We start from the raw sequence: 23,430 nt of genomic DNA on the forward strand, positions 1-23,430 counted from the left end.
GTGGACTTTGGGAAGTTTGCATGGGAGTGTGGCTGACAAGTAAGACTTGGCAGGGATGATCACAATGGAGGATCCTCCAGCTTCCTGGAAACAGGGAATAGATCCAACGCTCCAAGCAACGGATAGGCCGAGCCCACAACCCGAGAGACAATATAGGCTAGAGCAAAGACAAGGGACAGATCATGACGTCGATGAGTTCCGAGCGGCTGGCAAAAGCGTCACCACAGCTGGGATCAACGGTCAGGAAGGAAGGCTGCCCTCCTCATGAGAAGCCACCGTGGCTACTATCATGGCTGCTCCCAGGGCTCAGCTCATCTCCCTCGTCGTTGACATTCAGTTTCCAGAACATGGCTTTCATGTCGCGTACATTGGAGCGGAAGTCATCACGAGGCTGCTCTAGGCGGTCATCAGTCATGGCGCGGACTTCGCGGATCAGATCCGGGTAGCCTTCATTGTTGGGAAGCCACCAATGCATGAGTTCAGGTAATTTCCAGAGAGTGGAGAGGACTTCGCGGAATTTAGGTTGCATGATGTACCTAATTGCGCCGGGAAGGGTGAGCCTCTAGATCAAATTGCAAGATAGAAAAGGAGAATAGAGGGAGAAAAAAACAGAAAAAAAAAGGGAGCTTACCCAGTCTGTTCCATCTGGGCGATCCTGCGCCGACACCACATCTGATTCCTGACGTCTCCGGGGAGGAACATGCTCGTGAGCCCTATACTGTTCTTGAACCCGATGCAAGCCCCATTTCCTTTCTCTGGCCATCGGTTAATCGTTTCCATCAACTGGGCCTGTTCCCAGGCCAGCTTTGTCAATTCCGGCAGAAGAGGTTGTCTTAATGCAAGCATGGTTTGATATTTATACATCAATTCGGTCGAGAGGAGGTCAATCCAGATATAATTCGCATCCCATAGAATTCCCTGATGGATTCGACCAGGTACATAGGGATCCACGATATCATCTTCAGTTAGAGGGAGTTGATTTGGATAAGAGCGTACGGTGTATTCACTGTCGTCGAATGTTCTCATTATGTTCTTTGCCCGTTCAATCGTCTGCCCGAGCCGCTCGTTCTGCACCGCAAAATCTTCGAAGGGAATCATGCCACGAGACAGTTTGGCATACAGGGAAGCCATGTCCAAACCAAACCTGCGATTGATCGATGCGACCAACGAGAGTTGTTTGCCCGCGTCGTCGGGATCGAGAGCTGCTTGCTCCGCGTCGAACTGTTCTTTGGCGAGATACCAATCTCGACTGAGGATCGCCTCTGTGCCGGCCAAAATCCCCGCAACGACGTCGAAGCGCGCGTACCAGAGGAAGATGTTCGTATGTAATTCGTTTAAATTGGACGAGTCCGGCGTCAGCAGTTCCCGCATTAATGCGTGGGCGGCTTGATGATGATCGATCAAATTCACCCAATCACCAGTGTATTCCTGATGGAAAGGGACATCAGCAAGGAGGTTGATCAGTAAGAGAATGATTGGGAGGGGCACTCTACCTCAAAAGTGGTCAAGACAAGAACTGTACACAATGTGGCCTCGTTATGTTCCTCGCCAGAGCCGAGCGATTTCCGCAAGAGAACCAGCGCTTTGTTATAATATTTGAGGAATGTAAATAGTTTCCCTCCCGGACTATGCAAGGTATGATGATATGCCGCAAAGCCTACGAGGGCATATAGCAAAGGCTTATACTGCAGGGCAAGTTCGATGATGCTGTGTTGAATAAAAGCCCGGCTCGGTTGTCTCAAGAAAAAATGATCGGGTGTGATAAACTCTAGGTGAAAATTCAGATAAAATCTCAAATCGTCTGGAAGTCCGGCTGCATTGAGCATATCTGTCGTGGACTGAGTGACGCTAGCCGACCGCACGCTCACCGACTCGAAGCGTGACGAAGACTCCGTGGAGGGCGAACTGCCCAGATCCATATTGAACGATCCGGGCTCAGAGGTCTGTTTTAAACTCGGTTTTCGGAGTGACTGGGCACTCTGCCTTCTGTGCAGGTCGGGTCGAGACGTGCTAGCGGGGCTGGTGGGCGACCGAGAACCTAGCCCGGGATTGTCGGGTTCCTCCTCATCAATGATCGGCTCCAGGGGACTGATTTCGTCGAATTCCAGTCGACCTGATGAATCACTTCCTTGTGAGGGAGGACGTGTACCACGCGATTTGGCGGACGAGCGGGCGCCTCCCTTGGACGGTCCAGACGAGGGGGATGGGTAGATGCAATCCCGACTTCCCTTGCGGCAGCGCTCGCAGATAGGGCGAGACTCGTCGCATTTGATCCGACGAGAGCGGCAGGTGAAGCAGCCGCTCCGGGTTCGTTTGTGTTTCTTTGGATCTGGGAGAGGTTGAAGCAAGGTCGATTGCTTCGGGTATGACGGCGCGGACACGGTCATGGCCGGCGGCGCGGCGGAGGGATCGTGCCATAACGCAAGATTTTCGGGATACTGAGCTGCTCCGAATAGCGAGTAGGCAGACATGGTTGAATCCTGCTGCATTGGATCAAAAAAGCCGGCCAGGGCGGCCTGGGATTGATGATATGATGATTGTTCCATGATGGTTCGTCCCAGCAGTTGAGCTCCGCGCAGATCTCCCCCCGCAAATTTAGCGTGAAGCTCCTGATTATTGCATCATACAGAACCAGGGGTAGTTGCAAGTCAGAGAGATATATGGTAGAATCCTAGGAAGCAGACGGCAGTGAAAGTGGATATGAAGTACAATGTACAAGAGTGGATGTGGTGTGTGTAGGGGGTGGGGTGAGGTTGACCCGGACTATTGGATGTTGGATATGGGCGGAGATTAATAGAGCAAAACTCCCTGTTTTTTTGGGGTTTTTCTTTTTTTTTCCTTTTATCTGTTTCCTTTTTCTTTTTCTTTTCGTCTTTCTCTCCATTTTGCTAATACAGTACAGTCTCTTATGTTCGAATCCGTAGCTCAGCATTTAATTGTCTTTGGTCTGCTCTATGCTACTTTGGGGACATTCAAGCGGGCTTCAACTACCGATCGTGATCGCGATGATCGGCATATCCAGGGAAGGGCATACGTATCATAATATAAAATCTAAAAATATGAAAAATACATGCATATGAAATGGAACGGAGTAATTATTTCAAAATGATTCCAGGGATTTTCTTTTCCAAACTCAGCTGATGCAGGAAGTCTAGCCTCCGCATCGTTCTTACTCGGCGGAGTAGGGCGGAGGTCGCGGAGCCACACACATTCCAATCCGGACGAACCAAGGCAAATTGGACCCCCAAAGAAACAAGAAAAAAATATTAAACGGAAAGAAAAAGAGAGAAAAGAGGAAGGGAGAAAAAGGAATAGTAATATCTAAAGCAATCAGCGGGCTCAGTTCATGTAGTCTTAGCGGAAGTCGAATTGTGAATGGCTCTTTCACAATTCCCCACTCTAGATCAGCCACTTTGGGCTTATTTTTATCCTTAATCCCATTAAAGGAGCCTCGGGACTCGGTGGAAATGTACAAAACGAAAAGGAAAAGAAAGGGGGCTGTTGACGATCCTCTCTAGCCACAAGTGATATCACTGTTGAACCTGGTGGCTCGAGCCCTGACTCCATAGTTTCCATAGTTCCATAGACCTGAGGGGATCCTGTGTGATCAAAGCGCCTGTCATCCGGTGATCAACCACAAACAAAAGCCTACGGAGAACCCTAAACCTACGGAAGGCCTGACTCTTGGTGTTCTGATTCTTTTCGATTTATTTTTCATCATGTTTTGAGCATTCGTACGGACCCCGTCCGAAATCCGAAGACGGGGCAGGCGATTAGTACTCGACCATGATTGCGCAGGTGGAACCCCCAAAGGATAATCAACATGGGGCTCTTGAGGTGATTTCCTTCTTGGCAAAGGAACAGAGACTCTAACCAAAAACGAACAGGTCGCCACAGATATGATAGCACGGAGTGTCCCGCGCAACTACTCGGCAAATCTGAAACTTTGCCAGTCATAGCGCTGCATCGCAACCAAAATGCCGAAAACGCTCTGTTCATGACGGCGATCGGATGGGAAAAGTGGGGCCTGACTAAGGGACTCACGGATTCCGGTGGAAACTAAGCTTCATTTAGGGGAGTTATGATTCATGATTGGAACGCACGCTAACCAAGCCCCGTTTCTGGAATGAGAACACGGGGAATCCGGCAGAAATTGGGGAAATAACCAGGGAGGAAGGGGGGGGGGGGGGGGGGTAGTTGCCCCTAGTGTTGGGTATTTTCTAGAGTATCTTTTTTTTTTTTTTTTTTTCTTTGTAACTTCGACCTCTTAAATATAGACACCCAGGTGGCTTTCCGAGGGGATTTCTTTTCTTTTTCCCCTTAGTTAAAAAGAATCTCGTGCCTGATCGACGAAGATTTGACAGACCCAAAAGGTGGGCCATTAAACGGAAAAAGACGCTAAAGTTGGGACTCCACTGGGGAAGGAAAAAAAAAAAAGAGATAACTGTACAACAAAATACGGAGTATTTCCCACAGAATTGAAATTACAGGAATTAGACAGATTGACCGATCACGACAGCTGGGCGGATCATCATCCTATTCGTTTAAGGAAATTGCAGGGACCGGGAGTGTACATGGTCGCCATGTGGGTGAAAGGTGAGCCGGCTTTAGAAAAGTCCATGACAGTGGGGTTCTGGTCCATCCGGGTCCCATGTGGCCCCTTGAATGACTCCCCAAAAAGAACCGGGCGATCCAGGCTTCCGGTGCTGGTCGAGCTAGCCATCACGCTGGGCCAGGATGGGTAACATCTCCGTTCAGATCTTATTTAGACTGCTGGACCGGGACTTGGGGAAAGGCCGTCTCCACTTCCAGAGGTTGCTGGAGAGGCAAGAAAGAAACCTTGGAAAGTAAAAGAGAAAGGAAACGTAGCCTCATCAATGGCCAGAGCTCGATCTCGGCCCGGTAAAATAAAAATAAATAAAAAAGGGGGGTGAGTGCGTGGTCTGAAGCTCGTATAGTTCGTATCCGTCATTCTCTCAGCCCTACAAATTTCAATATCATACACACTCGGTAAATATAACCCTTGACTCAATTACCGATGCCCCCCCCCAAGTGCAAATCATAGACATAAAATGCATACCTATCGCATCGTAGACAGACTCCTTGGTGAATTCTTATGGAGCATACGGACAGGACAGTATACATCTGGAGTAAATGGGGAATCTCCAGGACTATATGGGACGTGCACTTTTGTGTTTCGGATAATATCTAGGTCTAGAGTGTACATCTGACGTGCTTTTATCAAAATCCTGTGGTCTTAAACCAATGAGAATTAATATGCAGGGCCCAAGCGCTGGTTGATGAAGATTTACTTCGAAGTACTCTGCACGTTAGAAAGATCCCTCCCAATGGTAGGTTCGGATAATCATCGGATCCCGAACAAAGCTTGATACCGATTCAGATGCTGTAAACATTTATGTACGTGGTCCGGAGTATACGAGTACGTTCATAGAATTAACCAAATGTAAAACGCCACGCACCTATGGATTTATCTCTCCCAAAGAGGCATAGAGATCGGCGGTTCCCAAAACCTGTCGGATACAAATGCCCTCAATTGAGTTGGCGCCGGCCGTTTGAGCTGTGGCCCTCGTGTCTAGCGCCATGAAAGTTTGGACACCTCTTTGGATAGCCATCAACTAAACCCACCCAGGTACATGCTAATCCCCACTTATCCACTAGTACCGTGTCCTGGGGACGCACTACAAACTGACCTTTGCCTTTTCTGGGGGACCTACCATAGGACAAAAGTACTAACGCCTAAATCCGTACTATGTAGGCGCCAGCGTCTCAGAAGCCTTGGATTGGTGCAGGAGTTCCGGACTTGGTTCTGTCCAGTATGCCACTCTGAAGATCATTGACTTGATTGTTCTTTTCTTTTCTTTTTTTTTTTTTTTTTTTTTTTGGTTTTTATAAATATCGTCGGATCGACATGTCCGTTAGCTCCGAGGCGAGCCACATCGATCATGATGCGTTAAACGGTGGCTCCAGGGGTGCTGGGGCGTGATTGTTGATCCTCGAGGTTGCACTGCAGCAACATCCACCTTGCCAGTGGCTGTGAATTTTGCCTCGGACTCGGATTCGTGCAAGGAAGATGCACATGTGACGAAAGTTCGACCGGTGAGATGGATGCAATTTCACATCCCTGCCAATTATGCAAGCCCCATCATTTGACTTTTGGGCGGGTTTGGGTGGAGGTGGATGTGGATTTGTAGTTTTGACTTTCTGTTGATGAGCATTGTTTCAATCTTTCTTTCCGCGGCAATCTTGGCTTATTCTTTTCTTCTTTTTCTCTTTGGTATGTTTTCTCGGGCTTTTTTTTTTTTTTTTTCCCGGTTTCGATCTCGGGGATGTATTATCCAGATTGATTTGCAAGGCTTTCAATAGTCAAACGAAAATCATTTTCCACCGGCCTCATTTCTGGACTCCCTTCATCGTGTGCATGTTTTCTCGTATACTTTGGCAAATTCGTGCAGCTGAGCGCTTTCAATTGCATCATCTGTGTCTCCATTTTTCTTGGCTCATTTCCTCTCGGCACTGGATGGCGGCAACCTCTTATCTGGGGGGAAGGGGAGTAAGAAGGACCAGTGGAACCGGAATCAAGGCGGATTTCCGATTTGTTCTAAGATTCGTACATGATGTTTTTTCTTTTGGATAGAGTCATAAAATCGTCAACAGCCCGATGATCTACATCGATGAAAGGGCCCGCCTCTGGTGGCAAGTGGTGTTGCTGAGTAGTAGTGCTGATGCTCAAGGTGCTGCCGGCGGCGCTAGACAGATAGACAACCTTGGAGAAATACGATGGTCCGCTCTAAGCTGACTTCCGAGCCGCCAGTTCCTTGAGCACCATGCCCACTCCCTCGATTACGGTGATCCATTCTGTTTCGTGAACTCGCTTCCCAAATGCCTCCAAATCCTCATCCTGGCCCTTTCGGAAGGGAATCTCCCGGACCAGGATGGGGTGACCCATATCCACCTCGGAGATGACGTCGTGGATCATGACGCCCGTCTTGTCGATCTTGCCTTCCATCCAAGCGGCATGGGCACGCTCAATCGCATTCTGCACCATTCCCATATCAGCAAATCAGGATGCTTTTATATCATTCACCCAAAGTCTATGCTCCGCTCCTCATTGAAACTTACCACACCATTGAAAGCGCCTGGCAGCGCTGGATGCAAATTGATGATTCGTACATTGGCCACCTCCAGTGGCCTGAGAAACTCCGGTGAAAGGATGTGCATGAACCCAAGACAGACAACTAGCTCAGGCTGATCGGCAAGGATCAAGCGAGCCAGCTCGGCATCGTACTCCTCGCGTGCGGCCTGGACACCCTCAGGCGTGGCAGGGTGCTGCTTCTTGTACTTGACAAGGTTGTGGTATTCGGTAGGAATATTCGCTTTCTGGGCCCGCTGGAGACCGAAGGCATCTTTGCGGTTGGAGAGGACACGGATGATGTTTGCGTTGAGGGTGCCGGCTGTGACTTGGTCGATCATTGCTTGCAGGTTGGAACCATTGCCGGAGATGAGGACCGTGGTGCGAATTGGTGCAGTCATTTTTGCGATATGGGATGTTCTAATTAGAAATCTGGACTTTTCATCCACTTTTTTTTTTTTTTCGAGGTCGGAGGGGTGAGGTTCGCGGGGTTTGGAGTTTCTCGGAACTAATCATATTTTATTTATCAAATTAGTGTCGGACCAAAGCTTGCAGTGCCGATTTCGAGCTCACAAGGGATCCAAGTGAACAAGATTCAAATTAATGCAATATTTACATACCTGTGCAAAATCGATGGCGAAAGCTCACGCAAAATGAAGAGCCTCGATACCGCACTGGGAAAGTTTTGCTGCACGTGACCCGCGGGGGCAGCGGGGCACATACAGATAATAGGCGATAACGACCTCGGCCGATTGAGAAGAGAATTGTATGAGGATTCAAAATGATATGTTTATTGTATACAAGGTGGAACAGCCCAGAAAGGTCCCAATGTCCCTTGCATCATGCCATCGAATATGATACTGTCCTAAACAGTCAAAATGCCAACAGGAACTCAACGGGACTCAACATAGATAAACCGAGACTAGATGCTGAGCGGATCGAAAACAAAAGTGGCCTCTAGGCCTCAATGGCAAGATCAAAAACATATGAGAAAGGAAGACGCCAAATAATGAGCGGAGACTACATGCCGAGGGGATATCAAACGAAAAAAAAAAAAAAAAAAAAAGGGGGCGTTAGAGCTCTAAGCAGACGCTGAATGCTAATGTTCAAGGGAGAAGTCAAAGAGAGATTGTGGATAATGCAAGGCTCATCAAATAGCTGTACCTTCGGGAGTTGAAGCTGGAACGGCGTCGGCAGGACCAAAACCACCGTTGCTAGGTGTTTCATCAACGCCCTCACCTCGGCACAAAGGACAAGAGTTGCGTCCAGTAGTCAACCACTAGTTTAAAGAGTCAGCAACACGGCATCTAGCAGATTAAACTAGAGAAACACATACCTGGTCAATACAATCCCGGTGGAAGACATGCTTGCATTTGACAAGCTCTCGGACTTCTTCGGCCACCTCGTAGTCACTCAGGCAGATCAAACAACGCTCGCCATCCTGGATATGAATGGCACCGGCGCCATTGATAGACTCGGCCACTAGCGAGCCATCATACTCAACAAGCCGGAATAATCCGCCTGCGGAATTGACATCAGCTTGAGTTGCAACAGGAGGCTTTGCTGGGCCCAGAAGCGACGAGAGAAGAATCATGTCCTCATATGTGGGGTTCTGGATACATGTTAGTTAGGCGATGAGTCAACAGACAAATAGGTCCAAAGGGGAGAAATACATCAGTGAACAGACTGGGAGTGGTGAGAGCCGGGTGGTTCTCTGATAGATTGGTTCCGACAACGTAAATCAACCAGCTTCTACCTCCACTTGGGGGAGGCTGATCAGGTTCAACCACACCGTTACGACGAATGGACCCAGAGCCAAGAGCACGATGCCGAGCATATTCGGAATCACTTCGACGACGCTGGCGTGCAGCACTAGGCGGTGGGACTGATTCATCGGTAGGCTCTACAGTGGGTCTAACGGAGTGATTCTCATGCAGCTGAGGCAAAACACTAGATGTCATGGCCGAGGCGGATGAGGGCCTGCGGCTCGGCGTCGAGGTGCTAGATGACACAGCCGACAACCCCTGCTCGGCGGGTGTTGAGGGAGGAGGGCGGGGGGCTGGTGGGCTTTCAGACAAGGCAGAAAGAGGAAAATTTGGCAAACTGGCGCGAGAGCCAGCATCTGATAATCTCCTGGGGCCATTTGCGCCTGGGTTCCGTAGGAGCTCGGCTACGCTAGGGATAGAGCCTGGAGGGCGTGGGACATGCAGTCTTGGACGTCCATCTGCCCGCTGTCCAAGATCACCAGGCGCCTCCTGTGGCCGTGGAATGGCATTTGGTGAGAGGAAAGGTAGTCCAAGCAGAGCGTCCAGCCCAGGGCCCCCTGGAGCCGATGGCCCTTGTTCACTAGTGCCTCCACTGCCAGCTGGAACCGACCTAACACCGACAACGACCAAAGTCACTGTACGTCCTTCCGCTGTTTGTGGGGGCTCATCAACAGACATTCCATCTGATGGCGGTTCAGGATTCTCAGATTCGTTGGGGTTGCGACCAAGTGGATTAGCATCAACTGGAGAATCAGCGTTGGCAAATCGGAAGACTCGTAGAAAATTTACTGGGGGCGAAGGGCCTTCATTTCCGGTGTTGCTTGATCCCTCTGCTGATGCCGTTGGCCCAGCTTGGGTGGATGTAGCACTCTGTAAGCTCTGAATGAAAGTCTCTAGTGACCCATCCAGTCCGTCGTTTCCTAGTGCTTGAATATTTGGCAGGGGAGGCCCATTGGCACCAGACAATTGAGCTGCAATCGCCGCCGCAGCAAGTTGAAGCACCCGAGAAAGAGGAGTCTGTTCTTCTCGTCGCAAGGATCGTGCTGATCGCGCTCTCAGAAGACCAGGTAGCCGGCGCATTAATTGGGGATTGCCAGAAGGTGTAGCTCCATCAGCGTGCACGTTTGGCTCAACCGAATCTAACTCATGCAAAGGCTCCCCGAAATCTAGGCGAGTGTCCATGGCACTGGGAAGGCTATCACTCAGAGATGGCCGATGTAATATTCGTGGAGAGTTATCGTGTTGTGACGGGATAGTTAACGAAGGTTGACCAAACATATGAGATATGGGTGTTGATAAAGAATGGCGCACCCGATGCAGGCGACCACTCCGACGCCAAGAGGCTCGACCAGGCTCAGCCAGACGGTCAGTGGCATTATCGAGAAATGACGGACCACTTGCCGCATCCGCTATGACTGACGATTCGGCACGCGGGGGAATTAGATATGGCCCCCGAGCGGAACGTCGGCGGTTGATCCCCCGGGAACCAAGGGCACTGAACGGACTGAAGCGGCCACTGCTATGTGTCGATTCGGATCTTGGCGGGGTCCTCGATACCAACCCATGTCTGTGTGCATGGCCCTCTGCAGGCGTCTCTTCCTGGCTACTGAGAAGACCTCGTATGACCGAATTGGGTAGAATTCTGGAACCCAGCCTCGACATGGTAGATTGCCTTCTCGCCGCCATCCGCGTGATAGCTGCAGAGCGAGAATCCCGACCATTTGCCTCTAATTCCGGTATATCTTCCTCTTCGATGCTTCGCATTGGATGCGAGCTCCCCCAGAGCGCCTCGTGGGATGTTGCCCTGTTTCCGGCGGCTCGTTTGATTGGTTCAAAATTGAATCTTGTTGACTAGTTGGATCCATTTCCGCTGTGGGCGAGGTACCAGCCTCTTCATTTTGTTCAGATAGTTGCCTGTGGTTCATGTCTTCATCCCGCGTTCCGAGGTCACGCAAAATCGAAGCCGGGGTCAGATAATCCGGAAAGCCAATATCGGATGAATGTCGTGCCGTAGAAGAAGATTGTCCCATAGTAGCAAATTCCGGGAACGGTGATTAATTATAGAGAGGATTAGGTACCGTCCACTGCCATGGGAGTCCCGAGTTGCTAGAAGCGACCGTCTCAGCGAAGTACACCCAACGATGAGGCAGAGTGCTGGAAAAATAACGCACCCAACAATTATCTCAAAGTGATACAAGATATTTGCAACGCTCAAATGTGGTGTCAATCTCAAATTTCGAGCAGATGGAGTGGGTGTCAACCTGGGGATAGGTACGGAGCACCAAGTGACAAGTGGGCGGGGATCAATCGTCTCGGAATTTCGGGAATGGCGAGGGAAAGAACCAAGGGAACGGCAAGGAAGCGGCAAATGTGTCGATAAGCAAGCAGTGAAAGCCGAATATGTGAGACAATTTACTATCTAACAGACGAAGCAGAGCAGCCGCAGCAGTCTTGAACGGTCTGACGAGCCCACAGTCGAGGCTACAGATACCCGCCGAGCCTTGGGAGAATGTAGTGATCGGGGGGTCCGCTATTGACGACGCCCAGGGGCGGCGGAGACTGTGGGAAACGACAGGAAACGGTTTGAAATGAAGAAAAGAAGGTAATCAATAGAAGAAAGGGGTAAAGGGAGGGGAAGGAAGAGAGCGAAGCCGAGAGACAAGAGGCGCTGCGATAAAAGTGATGTTTGCTTGCTTTGCTCGAGGCTTTCTTAGTCAACCAACTTCAGCTTCTTTCAACAGTTTTTACTTTCGTCATTTCATTCGTGTTTCTCCACTTCTTTGGTCGAGAACTTCCAAAAAGCCCTGAATGAGGATTTTGACACCGTGAGACCGGGCACATGGATGCTTCATTCGTTTCAATCTTTTGCATTGCCACTGCTTGAACCTCATTGTGCTCCAAGAAAAAAAACAGGATGACTCTTCCACGTCCATGGGCTGACACAGAGTCGGAAGGCACCGAGCCTGAAGACACAGTTTTTCCGATCTTTGCATTACCACTGCCTCCCTGGCTTCAACCTCACTATGCTCGAAAAAAAAGGAGAAATCGACCACATCCATGCGCCGACACAGAGTCAGAAGAAACGACACAATCGGTCTCGGCGGGAAACCCTCTGACCCTTACACCAAATGAATCCCATCAGTATCGAGTCGCCGGTCTTCCTCTTGACCATAGAATACCAGGAGGTGATTTTCCCCACGGGCCCGCTGAGGAGACAAAGCTCAAGAAGGTCAAACATAAGGCAAAGTCAGTCTCGCGAGGTTCGGCAAAGGGTCTAGATTTACAACACCTCGCAGCACTGAATGCCGTGCTTCATCGTTGTCTCAAACATGGTGATTACCACCGAGCAGGGAGAGCATGGGGCCTCCTTTTGCGAGAAAATTTCAGAGGATTTCCAATAGATGTGCGTCATGCTGGAACTCAAATAGGAGAGCTGATCTTGTTACACCGAGGAGTCAAGCACCCCGGCTGTGCCAACGAAGTCGCTCACACTCCTGCGACATTCACCATTAAGGGATTTGCGGAAGCGAAAGTCTACTATGAAAGGTTGATTCTCGCTCATCCTTATTCGAAGTCTGCTCGGCATATGCTCTCTGCGCTCCATTTTTATCCTGTCATGTTCGAGCATTGGATCTTAGTCGCCCAAGAGGACAGTGGTCTGGAGAGAAACAAAATAGAAAAAGATGAAATGTCTGACGAGGAAGACTTCGATTATGATGATCGAGCATTACACAAGAAGCAGACACGTATCTCGGCTGTTCGGGCCCAGGAACTTGAGCAGGCTCGGCAAATCTCCATACGCATTGACGCTCTGCTTGCAACACCTCCTTATTCGGACTCAGCAAAGTTGCTAGAAATACGAGGCATGGTGTCTCTTTGGATTGGCGATCTGCTTATTTCTTCTCTAGAACCAACCCCATTTCAGCAGGGAGCGCAGATTTCCGATGCACTCCTCACGGATGGCTCGTACAGCTCGTATGAAAGACAGCTCGCTCAAAGTCTGGCAGTGGAGAAAAGGAAACAGGCAGAGGAGCAAAGGCAATTAGAAATTGGCAAGGCCCGAGATTTCTTGCAGCAAGCCAAGCGACGCGGAGTTGAATGCGATCTGGATGATCCCGAGGAATTTTTGGGTGATTCAGAAGATATTACTCATGAAACAAGTATAAATACTTTGAATGTATAAATGAAACCCCATAGTAAATGCATATGTATTTTTGTCCACAGAAGGGTCTCCGCACTGATTTTGGTTATACATGTCCCGATGCTTAAACGCCTTTTCTTAACTTTGGAAGCTTTTGGAAGGAAATGCCTGGTCGGGTATTGATGAATCTCATCGTCGAGCTAATAAGAATGAAAGCTCATTCCCAATTGATTTCCCTGGCCACGTGATCACGCGGCGATCTCGCGTCGGGTCAGCCGTCAGTGACCATTTCATTTTCCATCCCCTGGGCAACTTTTCTTTCTTCTTAGAGGGCTCCCGCTGCTATATTACAGATCTCCGGGCTGGACTGGACACTGCTTAGGAATCTTTGTCATTCCATCATGGGAGTGGGCGACTACGTCCACTCCAAGGAAGCTGGGCAGCCTCGTGCACCTGACCTGGGACCGTCGCAACGCCAATTGCGAGCCGCACAGGCCAAAGTCGAGGTGCCTCTCACGAATGTGGGGAATTCCAATGCGCATGGGAGGATTGCTTCATCAAAGTTCTTGGAAACAAGACCTAGTCCACATCAACCCTTTCCTACACACACCGAAAATGGAGTGCACCGGGATGCCTTCGATACGGATGTGGAGGGAGTCGATGATTCAACAATTGCGGGAACTAGTGTTTTTGGATTTGACGATAGCCAATCCCATGCCCAATCCAATCTCAATGGTCGCTACATAGATACCTCGCCACGTCCGTCTTACTTGCCCCGCCCTTCTCGGCATTCACGGCCATCCTGGTTTGACGGCATGGGTGACAAGGCTATGAAGAAAGCGGGCTTTGACTCTGATGACGCCGATGATACTTCCAGTCAAGTCACTTCGACGGCCCCTGCAGACGATGAGAAGACCGAACGACAAGAGCAGGAACAACAGCCAAGCAGTTGGTACCTGGCTCATAAGCACCGTTCGACAGAAGAGCCACTAAGCAAGCGCCTGGAGAATTTCTGGTCTGCTAGTAAGAGAGCACCCAGATCAACTGATCAGCAGCAGACGGATACTTGGCAAATGACTTCCGTGGAGACAGCGAATGAGCCTAGCCCGCCACGGAAACTGGGACACATGTTGCCCCCTACAGCGGCTAGGAAGATCATACTCCCCCACAGCATGTCAGCGACGCCCAGGACGCGCTTCAGTCCACCTAAGCCTTCCCTGCTGGACCAATTAGACATATCCCCAACTCGTCACGGGTCTGAGCAGCCACCACAGGCCGGGCGAACTCTCAGTATCACAACTTTTGCGCAGCCCGACCACAGTGACGACGAGGCCGGCATCGATGAAACGATTCGCCTGAGCAGCAGACGGGGTAGCGAACACTCCTCTAACATCTTCGGTATCACGAACATGTCAGACTTAGACTGCGATGAATCTGTGATCGAAGCCGGACAAGATCCATTATTTGCTCGGTCGACCTCCAAGCGCGGTCGTAGCAATACAGTCATTCACAACAACAAGCGGCACCTTGAATCAGATTATTCACCGCAGCAGCTGTACCAAAAATCGTTCACTGATCTCCAGGCTGAACCATTCGAAAAAGCGCAAACACCCAGTCCACCCCCTATCAAGTCACCTTCATTGCCACCCGAACCCATTTTCGCTCCAAATGGCGAGTCACAAGATAACGCAGTGTTTCATCTTTTGAACCTTACTGGCCAAGACCGCCAAAGTTATCTGTCTCGCATGACCGTGGATGAGTGGGAAGACTGCGGAGACCAAATCATCGACCAGTTCAGCCACCTTCTCATGCAAATGAAGAAACTGCGTCGCGCCCGTCGACAAACAGCTCGAGTATTTGAAGACGAAATCAAGCGTCGACATGAACAAGTCGAGACGCAAAATCAAGATCTTTCTGCCAAGCTGGATGAAATGAGAACCGGAGGTGCCGAGGTACTTCGTGGACGGAATCAATGAGCTTATGATTTTTCTTTGAGCCTTTTCTATCTTTCATACCAAATTATAAGCCTGGTATCTTCTTTTCTTTTCTATTCTTTTGATTCCATTTTTTAGTCTACTTTTTTTTTCTCATGTGTTCTCCCACGAATCCAGACATATCTGTCCATGCCCGATACCCCTTTATGCAACAATTAACATCATTTCGTGACTGCTGCTTTTTACGTTGAAAATGGGTCTAGGTTTCTTTCACTGTTTTATTTAGACAAAGTCTTACCGCATAGTAGATAATATGGACAGCCACCGTGTTGGGCTATCATGAAGAATTTATTCCCGTAGATCCTTTCAGGGACATTGATCTAGTATTACAACGGAGGAACATACGCTTACCTAGGTACAGTCTTCGGGACACGACAATATCAAAAAAAGAAGTTAAATTCGATCAATGTATCTAATCCACACTCGCGGTTAGTTATACGAAGTACAAATGAGTGCCTGTAACGCCATGACTAGCCCGCAATGCAATAACCGTTCAGGAAAATGCGCCCAGGCAGATCTATGAACATAGTAGAAAAGAGATAATAAGGGAGAGCAATGGTGTCTCAGACTAGGAGAGCTATATGAATGATAGTATAGCAAGCTCATCAAGGTGCTGGTCCAGACTTGTGAAGGGCAGCCGCGAGTCGTTTATAATCTTCAAGTAGAGCAGCTACATCTCCAACACGCAGATCTCGAGCATCTTGAGTTTCAACGAACCTTTGGATGGGAGGATCGATCTTCTGTGTAGGTCGTGGACTCGCAGTCTCTGTCGAGACAGGTGATATTCTGAGGCGATCCATCGCTGCAGGGGACAGTGGTCTAAGATTCGGTGTATCTGAGCCATTACGAGCATCGGGACCGGGGGCATTACGGCCAAAGTTCTTGATCATGCCTGGGATGTGGTTGAGAGGGTTAAGCGAGTTCCCGAAGTTCCGCATTGACTCCAGTGGGTTTTGAGGTGTAGCTGAAGATGGACTTGGCATAGGTTCGTCTCGCAGAGATGGAGCGATCGACCTTTTGCTGCTGGCTTGTGTCCGTGCACTGTCAGTGCTTCGGTCGCGCGGGGTGCGACCGCCGCTGGATAAGCCTGTGGCCCTTGAGCTACCTGTTGGCTGAGCGCCATCGTCAGATGGAATGGAGTTTATAGATGCTATATCATCTTGGATGTTTTGCTTGTTGGCCAGAGGTTGGGCGACTAGGCGACGAGCCTCAGCCAATGTCTTTGGCAGCACAGGTCCATTTGTATTAGGGCCTTGGGTCTGCAATTCTTTTAGGCGACCGAAAAGGAAGTTGAAAGAGTTGTCAAGAGAGGCACCAATGTTCTTGAGACTCTGGTCTGCCGTGGTACGTACTGCATCATTTGCCGCTTCGAGTACCTTGGCAGGTGGTTGAAATAAGTTACTCAGGCGTCGTTGCTGGGGCGCTGGAGAGGGGCGAGGCCGAGGCAATGTAGATGACGCCGGTTCCTTAGTCTCCGGTTTGGATATCTCAGGTGAAGCAGACACAGTCGTAACCGATGATGTGGTGGTATCTTTGGCTGGTCGGAAAGGATCGGTTCGCTCCGAAGATGGGGTTGCTGTCTCACTTGGGGTCCGCAGAGGTCCCTCCTGCAGCTCATCTGCTCGCAAACTGGATAACTCGACATTCTCCAGGAAACTGATAGCCGCTTCAAGATTGGTCAAGCAATATGCGGTCTCGCCATCGATCTTGTTTGATGATCTGAACCGTTGAATGAAGAGTAGGTTGCTGATAATGTTAATCCCGTCAGCCGGACAGGTGATGAGTGAGTAGATCAGTGTGGGCAGGATCTCATCCGCCGATGAGGACGAAGGCAAAAGTTTAGTCAATGCATCGACAATAGCTTTATGAGCGGCCGCTAGTTGTTGAAGCTTGCCAAGAGGGTATTTGTACTCATTCATCTTTTCCAAAAATACTCTTGCTTGAGCCAAATAGTCATTCGCCTCCTGTTGTTTCGTCTCTTCAACTGCTGATAAGTCGATGTCAATGCCCAGATCTTTCAGATTGATGCCCACCAGCAGCAAGGCGGCAGTTTTGGAGCGTAGTTTCTCATCCCGAACGTCATCCAAGGTGGTTTTATGTCTCCAAATTTTGTTGTAAACCAGTTCACAGACTCTTCGCTCGGCAGCCTCCTCCATCACAGCACGTTTGTATTCTAGAGCTTTCCGCGCTCTCCGCCTGTCCGCAACTTCTGATGCCGTCAACATTTGCCGACCAGCAGCACCTTGCCGAACGTCATCCTGAGACCTTTTGTTGCCTAACTTCGAGAACGTACCCCCGCGGGAGACTGGAGCCTGCGGGGCAGGATCCCTATTGATTCGAGAGGCAAGTGCGGAGATGTGTGTAGCGATGTGAGATTCGGCGCGATCATAGAAGACTTGGAAGAGAGAAGAGATTTTGTCGATCGTAGGAGGAGAGTTGTGTACTTTTGCGCTCAATGAGTTGATGAATCTGGTGACGAATCCTATATCAGTTCGGTGTTCACGCGTGAAGACACCATGATTCAAACCTACCGATCTGTCAAGCTTATCAGCTCGATGGGAAGCTCTTCCGAGGGGTCTTGCACGCTTCTTGAAAGCACAAAACCCTCGTCAGCCTGGCCATCGGCACCGGTTGAATCAGCGGAACCTCGTCTTTCAAACACATCCGATCCATTTTGCCGCTCTTCAATATCGACGGATAACGACAAGGGTTGTGTGTCTCGATCGGTTGTTACCCGCGCTGACGGGTGGGCGTCCGAGCTTTCCATTCTGGTGAAGGGCTGGGTATATTGCAGAAAATGGCCAACGCCATCGTCGGAGGGGCCAGACATGCTCTATTACAAGGGGGGCGACCTGGCCCTATGGCGCTAAGTCGTAAGTGACTCCGCCAGGTCCAGCTGATAGGCTCATGCGGATTGATGTCCGGTCCGAGCTCCGTGCGGCTAAGTCCACCCTCCGGCATCGTGAATATGCCAAAAGTGCAACGCCTGGAAATCGGGCATCTTAGGGGGATTTGGTGTGGTGTTTTTCTATCATGATTCGTAATTCTATTTGACTGGGACTCTAATATATACAGCTATCAATCCCATATTGGCTCTACAGACGCGCCACAGGAGTGACGTTGGCCTCGGTAGCAGCTTCAATTCGAGCACCAAGATCCTTGTTCACACGAGAAAACATCTGGTAAGTCTGCTTGCGAACACGCTCATGGGCACCACACAGGTGTCCTGAGACGTTCTTGACAAAATTCTCCTGTTGACCAGACTGGCGACCAAGGACATGCCAGAGACCATTGGCCTGCACGTAATCCTCGTCAGTAACGGGGATCTGTTCAGCCATGACAGCACCAGTCCACTTCTCATGCTCCTGGCTCGCCTTGACGGGCTTGTAGGCCAGTGGACGGAAGGTGGAAGGATAGTTAGGATTGGCACCATAGTTGCCGTTGACATTCATGGGGCCGTCACGATGCCAAGGGCTGAATCCGCGGATTGGACAGTTGACGGGTATCTGCTCGTAGTTGCCACCCAGACGGTGACGGTGGGTATCTGGGTAAGAGAAGAGACGGGCCTGGAGGACAGGATCGGCGGAGGGTTCAACGCCAGGGACCATGTGTGAGGGGGAGAACGCAGCCTGCTCGATCTCGGCGAAATAATTTTGCGGGTTCTTGTTAAGAATGAAGCGGCCGAATCGGCGCAGTGGCACCTCATTCTGCGGCCAAACCTTGGTCAGGTCGAAGACGCTCCAGCGGAACTTCTCAGCCTGCTCGGGGCTGAGGACTTGGACGTAGCAGGTCCATGAGGGGTTCTCTCCACGCTCAATGGCGTTGAACAGATCTTGTGTGTGCCAGTCAGGGTTCTCAGCGCTCAGCTTGGCGGCCTCTTCGTTGGTGAAGGTCTTGTTGCCCTGGTCGGTCTTGCAGTGAATCTGGACGTAGTTGAAAGTGCCATCAGGTTTAATCCACTTGTAGGTGTGACCCGAGTAGGCGTTCATGTGACGATATGAGTATGGAGTGCCGCGGTCACTGAACAGGTGCATCACCTGGTGAACTGCCTCTTGGTGGGTAGAGAGGTAATCCCAAAATGCGGTGGCATCCTTGAGGTTGGTCTGGGGGTTGCGCTTCTGGGTGTGAATGAAGACCGGAAACTTGGCAGGGTCACGCAAGAAGAAGACGGGAGTGTTGTTGAATACCCAATCCCAGTTGCCCTCCTCGGTATAGAACTTGATAGCAAAGCCACGCGGATCACGAGCGCTGTCTGCAGAGCCCTTTTCACCACCCACGGTAGAGAAGCGAGTGAGCATCTTGGTCTTCTTGCCAACGCCCTTGAGCATGTCGACAGTGGTCTGGGGTATGATGTTAGTCCAACAAGTCAAAGATGCTCTGCGAGGTACTAACGATATCGCTAATGTCGTCGGTGACTTCGAATTCGCCAAAGGCGCCAGCACCCTTAGCATGAACCACACGCTCGGGAATGCGTTCACGGTCGAAGTGTGCAAGCAGGTCGATCAGGTGGAAGTCTTGCAGCAGCAGTGGGCCGTTGGGGCCTACGCGCTGAGACGCCTGGGGATCCATGACCTAAAAGAGATTCACATTAGATCGAAAATTCACGTTGCCAGATGCGAGAGGGTCCTCCCGTACAGGACAGCCATTAGAGGCTGTGTAGACCGGGGTCTCATTGTAACGGTAGGTCTCTGCAAGATAGTCAATATCAATATCGGAATATTGTGTAATCGTGATACCCGGACATACTAGGCTCGTCAAATTTCCCCATGGTGGCGAAGAGGGATCTCTACAGTAGATGACAGGAGTCAGAAGCAAGCGGGGAGTATCATATATAATCTCGACGAAAAGAATAGTGGGGAGCCATGGAAAAATTGCCATGAAACCATAGGACCCACTCGCGTTGCTCCAGGGCCTAGGATGTCGAAATCATCCACAGCTCATTGGCCCACAGATAACGGCTCGGGGCCGCGTGTTTACTGTCGGAAATAATGAAACCAAGCTCCATGTGGACCGAATCTCGGGAAGTCACCGGTCCCTGGTTGTTTTCGGCAGGAGAAGCCGCGATTCCGATCTGACAGACCCTGATCTACACACACCCATTGAATGAGACTTAGATTTATACAAGATGAATCCGTGAAAAACTTTATCCAGCATTTCCATGGATTTGGTAGTCAATTCCAAGAGCTTTTTGTCGTTATTTCTTGAAGCTTCAATGTTCGTACTACGATCAGGCGGAATCCTCCGGTCTCCGGCTCGGGCTGCGGAATCCTGCCGAACCGTCGAGATAAGCATATTTGAATGTTTCCACCCGTGAGAAATGATGTTATCATTCAAGGTCCTCTGGATAGGTCCTTGCGCTTTAATTAGACTTGACTGTCGAAAATTGAACTTGGCTATTTCAACAAAGATTGCCAACTACATAGAGGCATATCTTCCAGGGGCACACGTGCAGATGAATCATTGAAGAAGAAGAATTAGATTATCGTTCCCGACTTCGATTCAAGCACCAAATGAGAAAAACCTAGAATGCATGAAATGACCTAACAGTAGGTAGGCTGGGATTGGAGGCCAACATTCCTTGTTCCTCGACATCAAAATCTGTAAGCTTGCGCGCTGATACCTAGAAGATGATATTATCAAACTAGTCGAGAATCCAGCTGACCCGTCCCATTCGAAGATACCTCGCATAGGCCTGACACGTGGCAGTCACTCATCTGCCTCAGGTTCTGCGCTCCTCGCTCATTCTGATTTGATACTGGGGGACCGATGTTATAACGCAGATGGTACCAATGCAAGTCACTTCTCACATGTCTAGGAGTATCAGGCTACAAATTAGTAAATAATCAAGTGGTGGAGGAATTTGCGCCGTTCACACTGGCCGAGGTTGGCCTGGGCACAATGAAAAACGTTGCAAGCCGATAAGCTAGAGATCATAAACATGCAATGAGGACCGCGGCTCTCCACCTCTACCTCCGAACCGTGCAGGAAAGAATCGGAAGTACAGGTCCTGCACAGTGGATTCATCCTACAAGCGGGCCTCTCAGGCGACAATGGTCAATTGTGGTTTGCGTAGCCCTGATGTATAAGCTAGCATGTGTGACGAAAATGAGGCCCAAATGTCGTGGCTTTTCTCGGTCTTAGCATGCATGGAAACCCTAGACCATGAAAACTTCTCCCCGGTGTCCCACTGATCCCCACTGACTTCCACGTCTCCGGTAATTTTTACCGAACATTGATCATCTCAGGCGAAGGTGTCAGCTCGTTTGTGATTGGACAGTCGTCAGAGCTGTATGGTTAGAGTATTGTTTATCACGGTAACAATATTATCGTCGTTCTCTGCTCCGTCGCAGCCACTTTGAGCATCAACGTGTCCATGCTGCAGGCCTTTCGCTTTATGAATGGCATGGGAATCACCAGTCTCACCCCCGCTCCAAGCATCATCAAAGAATTTTTCGCCAAAGGTAGAAAGAGGCACAGCTATGGCTTTGGCTATTGCACTGCCTCGGATCGGACCTTGCGTGGCCCTGATCGTCGGTGGTTTTGTGGAAAGCTCCCTCGGATGGCGTTGGGCTGTCTGAATCATGGCCATTATGGTGGGAACTGTGGCTATATTTTTCTTAATTCCAAAAGGGCTTATAGATTTAAGGTTCCTAGGCAATCTCAAAGAATAGCACGGCTTGAATACTGCCAACGAAGAAATACCTTGTCAATGCATTCGCTTCGGTTGGAACCTCTGCATCGATTTTATGCGCAGCTGCTACCGTCTGTGCCTTATCTTGGACAGTATATCAGTAGGCCGGTCCACTATTATATCAGTGAGTGGGAGCTGATTTGGCAATTAGATCTTGGCATTTATTGCGTTGGTGTTTCTTCCATTTTCGCTGTGCTTGGTTGCACGGCAAAGGCCTTGGAGGGAAGGGTGGAGCTATGCCAAATGACGATGAAGTAAGAAATGGGATCTTCGTACAAGTAGAAATGCAAGGGCACCACACGAAGCAGAATACTACGTATGCATGGTCATGGATAATGCGGCAGGGAAGAAGAAGAGGATTTACGAGGTGAAGCCTGATTATCAATTAGAGCAGGAGGGAAAGGTACAGTGAGGACAAAACACTTTGAAGGATCTGTACTATTTCTCAGGTTTTATTTGACATGAAATGAAAAGCAGCGAGACAGACTGAGATCGAAAGAAAGTAGGTGAAAATTTTTGAACGAAAAGACACCTGAGTAGAAAATACTGCGCTGAAGAGGGTTGCACCCGTGGACGTCGACGTTGTCACATAGTCACTATTAGTTGTTATTGCTATCTGGATAACCTGGGAAACTAACGAAACCGAATCCACCCAGATGCAACGTTTTATCACTAGTACAATTTGATTGATCAAAGAAGAAAACCCGAATCAAGATGATATGAGGGATGTGAAAAAAGAAAGAAAAAATAATTGCATTGACGGGGAATCGAACCCCGCTCTGCCGCTGTAATACAGATGTATGGAAGGCGGCAATCATAACCACTAGACCATCAATGCTATTTCTTGCTGTTATCAGCCACTATTTGATTGTAGTATCCAAATCATTTGTTATTGCAAGTCTGCTTTATCTTGTTAGCAGCAACCATCATCTGGGCATATCTTATGTAATTTCTTGTCCACGCGTCTTCTATCAACCAATGTTGCTTTGCCACTGTCAAAAACAACTAAATAAATTAGTCGGCACTAACATTGCTTGGTCGAGATTCCTGGGTTAAGGCAAAGGCAAAGAGCGTGCATCAAAACAACACTAGACTACAGTCTACTTTTGAGAAAGCCTGAAGATCCTCGCGGAAAATTCCCTTGGAATGCTTAAAAAGGAATCTAAGGTAATTGATCAGGCCCGCATGTCGATGAAGGAATACGTCGATGTTTTTTTGGCGCAGGAAACAAAGATGACCTGGTTTACAAATTGAGTCAACGAGGGGGGAAGTGGCAGAGGCTCCGTTGGCCAATACAATATGCCGTGCGATGTTTTGGCAGAATTGAAGAGAGAGGCCCAAGACATGGGCATTTCTGGCCTTCCAGGACTGGTGTACAAGTTTTTGGCGAAGGATATCATGTCACGGTATAATGCCTGGAAATACGACGTATTTGCAAATGGGAAGAGTCAAGGCTGGGAGACATGGCTCTCAACCGAGCTATTGAAGAGAAATGAACGAGGCGCAGAGCATTCCATTATTTTCCCACGTCTTTCGGGTCTATAAGATATTTCTCTAACGATTAAGAGCAATAACTCCATCTATTCATCCAACCACGCATATAAGCCAGTAAGGCAGCGTTCAGTGGGGCTTCTTCTTCCCCGCCTATGCAGAGTTGAGAGATCTGCAGGCTAATTACGTCTAACAGA

General features: G+C 49.5%; 9 protein-coding genes across 9 annotated transcripts; 3 read left to right on the forward strand and 6 right to left on the reverse strand.

Moving 5' to 3' along the window:
* Positions 1 to 262: 262 nt before the first annotated feature.
* N7484_008276 (Zn(II)2Cys6 transcription factor) lies at positions 263 to 2,546 on the reverse strand (the record flags this gene model as incomplete). The annotated part of the gene is made up of 3 exons (XM_057118663.1): positions 263 to 560; positions 632 to 1,428; positions 1,494 to 2,546. 3 exons carry the CDS (start codon positions 2,544 to 2,546, stop codon positions 263 to 265), a joined length of 2,148 nt encoding a protein of 715 aa, XP_056968218.1.
* A 4,262-nt stretch (positions 2,547 to 6,808) lies between these two features.
* On the reverse strand, positions 6,809 to 7,551 carry N7484_008277 (phosphoribosylglycinamide formyltransferase; the record flags this gene model as incomplete). The annotated part of the gene is made up of 2 exons (XM_057118664.1): positions 6,809 to 7,057; positions 7,141 to 7,551. The coding sequence occupies 2 exons, from the start codon at positions 7,549 to 7,551 to the stop codon at positions 6,809 to 6,811; spliced, it is 660 nt and encodes a 219-aa protein (XP_056968219.1).
* Positions 7,552 to 8,300: 749 nt separating this feature from the next.
* N7484_008278 (RING-H2 finger protein) lies at positions 8,301 to 10,680 on the reverse strand (the record flags this gene model as incomplete). The annotated part of the gene is made up of 3 exons (XM_057118665.1): positions 8,301 to 8,429; positions 8,487 to 8,762; positions 8,824 to 10,680. 3 exons carry the CDS (start codon positions 10,678 to 10,680, stop codon positions 8,301 to 8,303), a joined length of 2,262 nt encoding a protein of 753 aa, XP_056968220.1.
* A 1,150-nt stretch (positions 10,681 to 11,830) lies between these two features.
* N7484_008279 (uncharacterized protein) lies at positions 11,831 to 13,099 on the forward strand (the record flags this gene model as incomplete). Its single annotated transcript, XM_057118666.1, has 1 exon — positions 11,831 to 13,099. One exon carries the CDS (start codon positions 11,831 to 11,833, stop codon positions 13,097 to 13,099), a length of 1,269 nt encoding a protein of 422 aa, XP_056968221.1.
* A 359-nt stretch (positions 13,100 to 13,458) lies between these two features.
* On the forward strand, positions 13,459 to 15,033 carry N7484_008280 (uncharacterized protein; the record flags this gene model as incomplete). The annotated part of the gene is made up of 1 exon (XM_057118667.1): positions 13,459 to 15,033. One exon carries the CDS (start codon positions 13,459 to 13,461, stop codon positions 15,031 to 15,033), a length of 1,575 nt encoding a protein of 524 aa, XP_056968222.1.
* A 623-nt stretch (positions 15,034 to 15,656) lies between these two features.
* N7484_008281 (VPS9 domain-containing protein) lies at positions 15,657 to 17,881 on the reverse strand (the record flags this gene model as incomplete). Its single annotated transcript, XM_057118668.1, has 2 exons — positions 15,657 to 17,520; positions 17,583 to 17,881. The coding sequence occupies 2 exons, from the start codon at positions 17,879 to 17,881 to the stop codon at positions 15,657 to 15,659; spliced, it is 2,163 nt and encodes a 720-aa protein (XP_056968223.1).
* Positions 17,882 to 18,146: 265 nt separating this feature from the next.
* N7484_008282 (catalase) lies at positions 18,147 to 19,819 on the reverse strand (the record flags this gene model as incomplete). Its single annotated transcript, XM_057118669.1, has 4 exons — positions 18,147 to 19,391; positions 19,444 to 19,623; positions 19,687 to 19,739; positions 19,798 to 19,819. 4 exons carry the CDS (start codon positions 19,817 to 19,819, stop codon positions 18,147 to 18,149), a joined length of 1,500 nt encoding a protein of 499 aa, XP_056968224.1.
* A 1,512-nt stretch (positions 19,820 to 21,331) lies between these two features.
* Positions 21,332 to 21,640, reverse strand: N7484_008283 (uncharacterized protein; the record flags this gene model as incomplete). The annotated part of the gene is made up of 1 exon (XM_057118670.1): positions 21,332 to 21,640. The coding sequence occupies one exon, from the start codon at positions 21,638 to 21,640 to the stop codon at positions 21,332 to 21,334; it is 309 nt and encodes a 102-aa protein (XP_056968225.1).
* Positions 21,641 to 23,041: 1,401 nt separating this feature from the next.
* Positions 23,042 to 23,287, forward strand: N7484_008284 (uncharacterized protein; the record flags this gene model as incomplete). Its single annotated transcript, XM_057118671.1, has 1 exon — positions 23,042 to 23,287. One exon carries the CDS (start codon positions 23,042 to 23,044, stop codon positions 23,285 to 23,287), a length of 246 nt encoding a protein of 81 aa, XP_056968226.1.
* Positions 23,288 to 23,430: the final 143 nt, after the last annotated feature.

This window comes from Penicillium longicatenatum (assembly GCF_028827895.1).
Source record: "Penicillium longicatenatum strain IBT 33135 chromosome Unknown contig_6_segment0_segment0, whole genome shotgun sequence".
NCBI classification, from domain to species: Eukaryota; Fungi; Ascomycota; class Eurotiomycetes; order Eurotiales; family Aspergillaceae; genus Penicillium; species Penicillium longicatenatum.